Source organism: Salvelinus sp. IW2-2015, unplaced genomic scaffold (genome assembly GCF_002910315.2).
Source record: "Salvelinus sp. IW2-2015 unplaced genomic scaffold, ASM291031v2 Un_scaffold1918, whole genome shotgun sequence".
NCBI classification, from domain to species: Eukaryota; Metazoa; Chordata; class Actinopteri; order Salmoniformes; family Salmonidae; genus Salvelinus; species Salvelinus sp. IW2-2015.
In genome coordinates this window covers 112,979-122,617 of record NW_019943276.1, presented here as the reverse complement: position 1 = coordinate 122,617, position 9,639 = coordinate 112,979, and the positions used below count along the sequence as shown (strand labels likewise).

At 45.2% G+C, this 9,639-nt stretch overlaps 1 protein-coding gene across 1 annotated transcript in view; it reads right to left on the bottom strand.

The window, feature by feature from the left end:
* Positions 1–289: 289 nt before the first annotated feature.
* Positions 290–9,639, bottom strand: part of LOC112072411 (rabphilin-3A) — a 48,054-nt gene continuing 38,704 nt past the window's right edge. Inside the window, exons 3-15 of the mRNA XM_024139818.2 lie at positions 9,598–9,639; positions 8,951–9,037; positions 8,098–8,353; positions 7,788–7,979; positions 7,441–7,605; positions 6,770–6,849; positions 6,567–6,641; positions 5,624–5,733; positions 5,259–5,385; positions 4,809–4,865; positions 1,605–1,724; positions 1,374–1,470; positions 290–1,187 (exon numbers count right to left, since the gene is read on the bottom strand). The exon at positions 9,598–9,639 is cut by the window's right edge and continues 88 nt beyond it. Of these exons, the coding sequence (XP_023995586.1) occupies positions 1,051–1,187; positions 1,374–1,470; positions 1,605–1,724; positions 4,809–4,865; positions 5,259–5,385; positions 5,624–5,733; positions 6,567–6,641; positions 6,770–6,849; positions 7,441–7,605; positions 7,788–7,979; positions 8,098–8,353; positions 8,951–9,037; positions 9,598–9,639 (1,545 nt within the window). The 3' untranslated portion in view covers positions 290–1,050. The remainder of the gene's footprint in view (positions 1,188–1,373; positions 1,471–1,604; positions 1,725–4,808; positions 4,866–5,258; positions 5,386–5,623; positions 5,734–6,566; positions 6,642–6,769; positions 6,850–7,440; positions 7,606–7,787; positions 7,980–8,097; positions 8,354–8,950; positions 9,038–9,597) is intronic.

Genomic DNA, 9,639 nt, shown 5'->3' with positions numbered 1-9,639 from the left:
GCCCTGGTGAACGTAATGTAAGTGATCTGTAAACTCGTGTGGTTAGCTCCGAATGGTTACCCTGCGCGCAGCTGTTGAAGAAGCCTCTGAGAAACACACAAAGACAAGGGTGGACAGGAGACACACAGGAGCACTGGGTGATGATGAGGAAGATGTTATAATGCCAGGTCATCAGCATTCCAGAATCCTCTTGGAGACGATGGTGGATAGTTCCAGGTTGGTGACCAGGTGCACCAAACGTGGTTTCATCATGCCTGGAACACTTTGGTGCAGCTTATGAACAATATGTTCCGTAACATCCATCATATCCTCCTTTTAACAAACTGTTTGTACATACAGTACCACAACTGAAGATTATGCTTTGGCAGAGCAAACACTAGGACCCTGCAGTTACGGTATAGAAGTATAGAACACAGATTAGGACCATGTCATAAGAGCACAGTATAGAAGCATAGAACACAGATTATGACCATGTCATAAGAGCACAGTATAGAAGTATATAATACAGATTATGACCATGTCCTTAGAGCACAGTATAGAAGTATAGAACACAGATTATGACCATGTCATAAGAGCACAGTATAGAAGTATAGAACACAGATTATTACCATGTCATAAGAGCACAGTATAGAAGTATAGAACACAGATTATGACCATGTCATAAGAGCACAGTATAGAAGTATAGAATACAGATTATGACCATGCCATAACTCTGTACAGCACAATCCAGGGTGGGGGTCAGAGACGATGTCATCTACATAACGTAATCTATATAATGTGTTGCAGTTCTTTTTGTTTCACTGTAAACACTGTGTTGATGAGTACATGCATACAATAAGCATTCTGTCAGCACACGAAGAAAGACGTTGAAGAAAGAAGTTGTAAAAACAGAGGCCCCTAATTTGCTGCAAATTCAGGTTCACATTACTAAAAGTATGAAGACCTAGATTAYGGAAGACAAAATAATATATTTGAGAGGAAGATAGAAACAGCCTGGGGTGGATGAATCTAGGGAGGAGGAGGAGGAGAAGAGGAAGAAGAGGTYGTGTCTTAGTCGTCCGTGTCTTTAACGGTGTTGTCATCTAGGAGGACGTGCCAGCGCTCTATCTTCTTGTCTTTGTTCTTCAGACATTCGTACCAGTGCTTCAGACATTCCCCCTTGGCTGTGATACCCAGCTGACACCCTCCTGAAGGGGAGAAGGTTTTGGAAAGTATTACTTTGAAGTCGGCTTTAAAAGTGCACAATATAGTTTGCTAAACATTAAAAGTACAYTCATTCTGCCATCGTTACTGAACTCCCCAATGAAATCGTTGGATTTCTCAACTGACCAATGAAAATGCTGGATTTGCCCCATGTCATAGTCCCAACTCACCAATGAAATCATTGGATGTTCCCATGTCATAGTCCCAGACGGAGATGTCCAGGCTCTTCTTGGCCAGCTCACCATGTTTGATCTCATAGCTGAACTCCTGCAACACAACTTCAGCCATCACACTCCATGCTCAGTGCATAGACACAGACTGCCATTAGACTCTGCATTAGTAAAACAATGGCCTGGAACCTGATATTGTGTTGTTATAGATATATATGAGGGGACMTTAACCTCGTTGAACTCTGGGTTCAGCGTCTTCTTTTTGATCTGAGTCTTGTTCTTGGCTTTCTTCCCCATGTCTGGTTTCAGGAAGCTGCAGGTCACAATCACAGGAGAGAGCATCAATCCCCACTCAATCAACCAACCAATCGATCTAGCCATCCGTCCATCCACCCGTCCATCAAATGTTTAAGACGGAGTACAGGGTATGAGAGGAGGTGTAACATCAGCAATCGAGGTAGTTATATAATAGTCAGACACGAGTCAGACACAGACAGACAGACAGCAGAACAGACACGAACAGACAGTACATGACGCAGACCAGACAGCAGACAAGACAGACGACAGACCAGACAGACAGACAGACGACAGACAGACAGAAGACAGACAGACAGACGACACAGACAGACGACAGACAGACAAGACAGACAAACAGACAGCAGCACAGCGACAGCTACGATTAAGCTAGATTACTAACACACATACATCTTGGACGAAGGTTTCGTGAATCCATTAGAGTCCATTAGCTGCCAGGTGAGAGCAATTCGCACACTCCACTTATGACACGCCTGCTGAGGGTACTGTAGTTGATGAAGACAGACTACGACCTCCTGCATTCATACTCCACTGATAGCGAACACACGAACATAGAAAGAAATTTGCAAGTGGATTACATATCCAACGACTCAGAATTTACATATGAAATTTAACACTTCTTCCATAAGATTGTCATACATGACAGTAAGTTAAATCCATGCTTTCATGTACAGGCATTTATTCTAAAATGGATGAAATATTTTGTTCCCCTCATCCATATACACATCCAATACCAAAGACGAAGCAAAACAGGTTAGAAAGTTTGTGTCCTCAGTATTGGGAGTTTCTCCATTCCTTCTCATGCAGAACGCTAAGCTTGTCAGGTTGGAGGGAGTGTACCTGACAGTGTATTGTTCAGTTCTATCTCCAGAGATGTTCGATCGGGTTCAAGTCCGGGCTCTGGCTGGGCCACTCAAGGACATTCAGAGACTTGTCCCGAAGCCACTCCTGTGTTGTCTTGGCTGTGTGCTTAGGGTCGTTGTCCTGTTGGAAGGTGAACCTTCGCCCCAGTCTGAGGTCCTGAGCGCTCTGGAGACGGTTTTCATCAAGGATCTCTCTGTACTTTGCTCTGTTCATCTTTCCCTTGATCCTGACTAATCTCCCAGTCCCTGCTGCTGAAAAACATCCCCACAGCATGGCAAACTCCAAGCGGCCTGTCATGTACCTTTTACTGAGGAGTGGCTTCCGTCTGGCCACTCTACCATAAAGGCCTTAGTGGTGGGTGCTGCAGAGATGGTTGTCCTTCTGGAAGGTTCTCCCATCTCCACAGAGAAACTCTGGAGCTCTGTCAGAGTGACCATCGTGTTCTTGGTCACCTCCCCGATCAAGGCCATTCTCCTCCGATTGCTCAGTTTGGCCAGGTGGCCAGCTTTTTAATATTGAGGAATATTTCACTTTCCCTGGTCATAGGAGTAACAACATGAATGAGGCAGAAATAATTCAGTGCGTCTTGAGTTTCGCCATCAGCTGGAAGACTGTGTCCCCTTTTCTCAGCGGAGGGAGGGAGAGTGGAGGGATGGTGAATTGGGAACCTCACTGATGTCCCCTCCCATCAGATGGAAGACTGCGTCCCCTTTTCTCAGCGGAGGGAGGGAGAGTGGAGGGATGGTGAGTTGGGTGAGAGGCAGCCTCACTGATGTTCCATAACATCAGATGGAGACCATCAATCCAGTAAAATAAAATAAACRAATTATTATGCTCACTCAGCTGTACCTCACAAGTAATACAACAAATTATCTATTACCAGTGTATCTATTACCATATACCGAAAATTTTGACATTTCAAAATGGTCTGAGAAGAGCAACATTGGCATAGCTAATATGCAGTGGTAATGTATAGCCTACTAGCCTATAGCCTACTGGACAAACCTCATCGCTACCGAACTGTTTCTAATAGGTTAATGTTGCGTTAGCTTATGTTTTTATTTATCTGAGCGTTAGATCTCAGCTCTCTTTTGGACTCAGAAAGTGATCTTGACTCAGAAAAGCTTGGTGACCACTGAACTAGGGAGTTTTTTAGGTTAAAATAAACGGAATAGAACTAAGCACAGGCAAAATCCTAGAGGAAAACCTGGTTCAATCTGCTTTCCACCAGACACTGGGAGACAAATTCATCTTTCAGCAGGACAATAACCTAAAACACAAGGCCAAATACACACTGGAGTTGCTTACCAAGATGACATTGAATGTTCCTGAGTGGCCTAGTTAAAGTTTGGACKTAAATTGGCCTGAAAATCTATTGCAATACTTGAAAAAGGCTATCTAGCAATGATTAACAGCCAACTTGACAGAGCTTGAAGAATTTTTWAAATAACAATGTGCGMATATTGTACAATCCAGGTGTGCAAAGATCTKAGAGACGACTCACAGCTGTAATCGTTGCCAAAGGTGATTCTAACATGTATTGACTCAGGGGTGTGAATACGTACTGTATGTAAATKAGATATTTCTCCATTTCATTTTCAATAAACATGTTTTGACTTTGTAATTATGGGGCATTGTGTAWAGATGGGTGAGAATATGTATTTATTTAATCCATTTTGAATTTAGGCTGTAACACAACAAAATGTGGAATAAGTCAATGGGTATGAGTACTTTCTAATTGACACTGTACATGATATAATCTGAGTTATGTAATGTGTGGCCAACTGTGGGTGCAAGTTATTCTGACAGTAAAACTAAAAGCCATTTCCTTCGGGAATATAGAACAGGGCCACAGATCACAGTAGAAACAGAGATGAATATTATAAAGGCGGCTGGTGGCACCTTAACTGGGGAGTTCATAATAATGGAATGAATGGAATGGTATTGACACATCAAACACATGGTTTCCTTGTGTTTGTTACCATTCCATTCACTTCAATCCAGTCATTATTATGACCCGTCTTCCCCTCACCAGCCTCCTATCCTTGAAAGGTATTTATCTTGTGGAGACAACAATAGATAGCAAGGCAAGGAAGCCTAATGGGTGCAGAAAAAGTTCCTACTAAATTATAATAATACACGTGATATGAGCATTCAGCTACAATTTGTTCCCTCACTGGAGTTACAGGCGTAAATCTTAGGTGTGAACGTGAAGTGTGAATCCTGAGTGTAAATCCTGTCTCAGGCGAGTCTTACCTCCTCCTCGTAGAGGGCCATGCCCCGGGCTGAGCCTCCTGTTCCTGCCTTCTTCACCTGGGAGAGGGGGGAGCAAAGGGGGAGAGTGGGGGTGAAATCACTTATATCATGATTATTAACAGTTGCATCCACAATGCAAAGGTTAACAACTGTCTCCGGACCTGGATGYGTGCCCTCATAGACACACACTGTTGTAGTTCCTACMTGGACCACCCTCTCCAGACACACACTGTTGTAGTTCCTACCTGGACCACCCTCTCCAGACACACACTGTTGTAGTTCCTACCTGGACCACCCTCTCCAGACACACACTGTTGTAGTTCCTACCTGGACCACCCTCTCCAGACACACACTGTTGTAGTTCCTACCTGGACCACCCTCTCCAGACACACACTGTTGTAGTTCCTACCTGGACCACCCTCTCCAGACACACACTGTTGTAGTTCCTACCTGGACCACCCTCTCCAGACACACACTGTAGTTCTTCTTCTGGTTGGCTTTGAGTTTCTTCAGAGCAACACGCGTCTCTCCGATGAACTCATTGTGTCCAAACTTGTCCATATCACTCACTGACAGCCTGGAAGCAGGAAGAGGAGTTCTATTCTCTTTTTACATCGTTTTGTATCATCACCGAAGAGTTTTTATTCTCTTGTTTCCCTTTAGCCCTGGGTAATGTAACTGAGGTAAATGGAGAGCCAGGGAACTAAACTAGGCCAATATGAACGTAAACGTTTTCATTTCAGATGACCCAGTGGGCGACACATATACTGTATACAGTAGTGTTATGTGGTATGGGCGAGCCTGCCTTTATTTACCGTAGTGTTTTGCGCTGCATGTCGTCGTCAGTGATACCATGGTACACCAGAGTCTCATTCCACACTGGGTTCAGAGTGCCCTTCAGTGTCTTAGTACGCAGCTTGTTAGACTGTGGAGATGGGGAGAGAGGAGAGGGGGGAACAGGGAGAGGGGGGAAGACAGGGAGAGGGGGGAAGACAGGGAGAGGGGGGGACAGGGGAAGAAATAGAGCAGAAGACAGGGAGACAGGTGGAGAGGGAGAGAGAGACAGAGAGACCCCACAGAGCCCCACGACAGCAACACAATTAGTCCCAACCAAAATAATGAGAAAACAAAAAGATCATTACTTGACACATTGAAAATAATTAACAAAAAAACTGAGAAAACTAGAATGCTATTTGGCCCTAAACAGAGAGTACACAGTGGCAGAATATCAGGCCACTGTGAATGACCCAAAATTAAGGAAAGCTTTGACTATGTACAGACTCAGTGAGCATAGCCTTGCTATTGAGAAAGGCAGACCTGGCTCTCAAGAGAAGACAAGCTATGTGCACACTGCCCACAAAATGAGGTGGAAACTGAGCTGCACAWTAGAGACACATATTTCCCTCAGATTACACAGATCCACAAAGAATTCGAAAACAAAACCCAATTTTGATACACTCCCATATCTACTGGGTGAAATACCACAGTGTGACATCACAGCAGCAAGATTTGTGACCTGTTGCCACAAGAAAAGGGCAACCAGTGAAGAACAAACACCATTGTAAATACAACCCATATTTATGTTGACTTATTTTCCCTTTTGTACTTTAACTATTTGCACATCGTTACAACGCTGTATATAGACATAATACGACATTTGAAATGTCTTTATTCTTTTGGAACTTCTGTGAGTGATACAAGTCTGTGTCAACAGGCAGCAGAAACAGGCCTACAACAACCAGAAGTGTTGGAAGTTACCTTACTGGCTCCAGGTAAGAGGTGCAGCTTGACGTAGGGGTCTGCTAGTCCATTAGAGTCCATCGGCTTTAGGCCCTGAGAGAGAGAGAGAGAGAGAGAGAGAGAGAGAGAAAGAGCAAGAGCAAGAGATTAGAGATGGAGAACATCAACCTAAAGATGAACCATTCAAGCATGTCACTGAAGCTAGCAGTGTGTATGTATACCTTGGCTTTGACTATGTTGCAGTGCAGCGCGTTGCTCTCCTGTTCATAATGCAGAGTGAACTCCAGTAACCCCAGGGTGGCTGATGCAGACAGAACAAAAGAACATCATGCTCAGATTGATTACTACAACCAACACACACAGAGAGAGAGAGAGAGAAAGAGAGAGAGAGAGAGAGAGAAAGAGAGGACAGAGAGACAAGAGAGAGAGAAATAAGAGAGAGAGAGAGGGAGAGAGAAGAGAGAAAGAGAGAGAGAAAAGAGAGAGAGAGAGAGATGAGAGAAGAGAGAGGAGATGACGATGAGAAGAGAGAGAGAGAGACGGGAGAGAGAGAGATGAAAGAGAGAGAGAGTGTACAGAAACAACAGAAGGAAGTGATGATGTGTGTGTGTGTGTGTGTGTGTGTGTGTGTGTGTGTGTGTGTGTGTGTGTGTGTGTGTGTGTGTGTGTGTGTGTGTGTGTGCATTAGAATATGTGTTTCATATGGTTGGTCTACATTGTCCCTGCTTGGGAACCAAATTTCCCAGTGGGCTAATAAAGACTGATGGTTACTGTATGCACACAGTATGTCAGAGGGGCATGTTTAGTGACAAGGTAGAGGAAGTCATCAAATGTCTGAAGTGACTGAAATCAATAAAAAAGGAACATGTGTTAAATAAGGACACACACTTACTGGATTCATCAGAGTCATATTCGTTGTCGTCGTCCTCGACAGGAGCGGGGGCTGGGCGTGCTGCCAGGGTGGGTTTGGGGGCAGGAGTGGGTTTCTCCTCCCCGACTGGAGTTGRGGCTCTATCCTCCCTCTGGTGAGGGTGTCTGCTCTCCTCGGGTGCAGGGGCTGAGGTAGAGAAACACCACTATTTACTCAGTCTCAATCTCCAAGCAGAAGGGATTATGCATCTGAGCGGTTGGTGGTAAACAAAACCAAAGCAGTTGTTTCATATCCATTGACTGCTTTTAGGGTGGGTAAGGAAAAACATGTCATTTTGTAATTTGGGTGAGCTGACCCTACAATCGTACCCTTTGGTGTGACTGTGTCAGCTGGAGCTGGCGTGTTCTCTCTACCCCTGGCTGTGGGAGGTCTGGAGCCTAACTTAGACTGGCTCTTCACCACCTCTTCCTGCACAGCAACGCCCCCTAGTGTYTGAGCAGAGCTATACCCCTCTGGGTCCTGTTGCTCTGAGCTGGAGTACGGRGTCTCATCAGTGGGCTCTGAGACAAGATCGGAGAGAGGAAGATGACATTTTGAAATACCCAACAAGCTTTTGCATGTACCTCTCATGCAAGTCCAACGAGTYGTGAAATCTTAATGCTTGTTTCCACTGCTCACCTTGGTTCTCTGTGTTGGAGCAGCAGTTACCCTGCTGCTCCTGCTGCTCTGTGCAGTCCTGGGCCCCAGCTTCTGGCTGGTAGATGGGCTGGGTCTGGGTACGGGCATATGGCTGGGTACTGGGCTGGTGATRGGTAGGGTTCGGGGTACGGGGGCTCTCTCTACCCGTCCCTCTGGGCCTGGAGATGGGCAGGGGAGCAGGGAGGACCTGCTGGGGTTGGCCCTTAAAGAACCACGCTCCAGAACGCTTCAACATCTAGATATGGAGAGAGAGATGGAGAGACAGAGAGAAAGAGAGAGAGAGAAAGAGATGTAGAGAGAGAGAGAGAGGGGGGAGGGGAGAGACAGAGAAAGAGAACATTTGATGGAGAGAGCGAGATTGAGATGGAGAGGGGGGTAGTGTGCTTAGCAGATGAGTTCTCACATTGGACTGACAGGTAGGGCCATTTAATTAAAGGTTCCCTGGGGAGAGGTTTCACCGAACACAGGGTCAGCACTAAACAATACTGTGAAACGGGGTGACTAAGCAAACCCCAAAAAATAAAGTGTGAGTGTGATTAAGTCTGAACAGCTGAACCCTTCTCTCCCCACTTCCCTTTCCTCCTTCTCTATGTCCCCCCTTCTCTCCCCACTTCCCTTTCCTCCTTCTCTATGTCCCCCCTTCTCTCTCCCCTCATACATTTTGATTGTGATGGGACAAACAAACACAATCTTTTCTCATGATTTATTAACATGAAGGCGTATTCGTGGAGTATACATTAAAACAACTTTTTATTTTGTCTTCAACCTATAATTTCTCTATCATTCCACCCCTCCTTTCCTCTCTCCATCTCTCTCTCTCTCTCCCCCTCACCTCTTTGTGTTCGCTGCAGATCCTACAGACCCACACAGGACATGACGGCCGGCTGTTGTTCTGATTCCCACACTTACTGCACATATGCTGTGAGCAGAAACACACACATACACACACACTTACTTAAACCAGAGTTATTTTTATGATACACTCATAGGAAAAAAGGTGCCATCTAGAACCTGAAAGGGTTCTTCGGCTCTACCCATAGGAGAACCCTTTGAAGAACCCTTTTTGCTTCCAGGTAGAACCCTATTGGGTTCCGTGTAGAACCCGTTCCCCCAGAGGGTTAAACGTGGAACCCAAAAGAGTTCTACCTGGAACCAAAAAAGGGTTCTACCTGGAACCAAAAATGGTTCTACCTGGAACCGAAAAGGGTTCTCCTATGGGGACAGCTAAAGAACCCTTTTGGAACCCTTTTTATCTGAGAGTGTAGGACAAATGTAGGCACAGTTTGGGAGCTAGACAAAGAGAGTGACAGAAAGGATTTAGGTGCACATAACAGACTACTGACAGAATCAGCTCTGCTCAAAGCAACATGAAATAGTAAGTCGAACAAAAGAAGATTAGAAAACACAGAGACCTACAGGACTTGGACCTCTGATAACTGTCCAAACTCTCTACATAGCTCTATTATGTGTGCTAGTTACCTTCTTGCAGTGGGAACAGAGTACAGAGGTGACTCCCTGCTG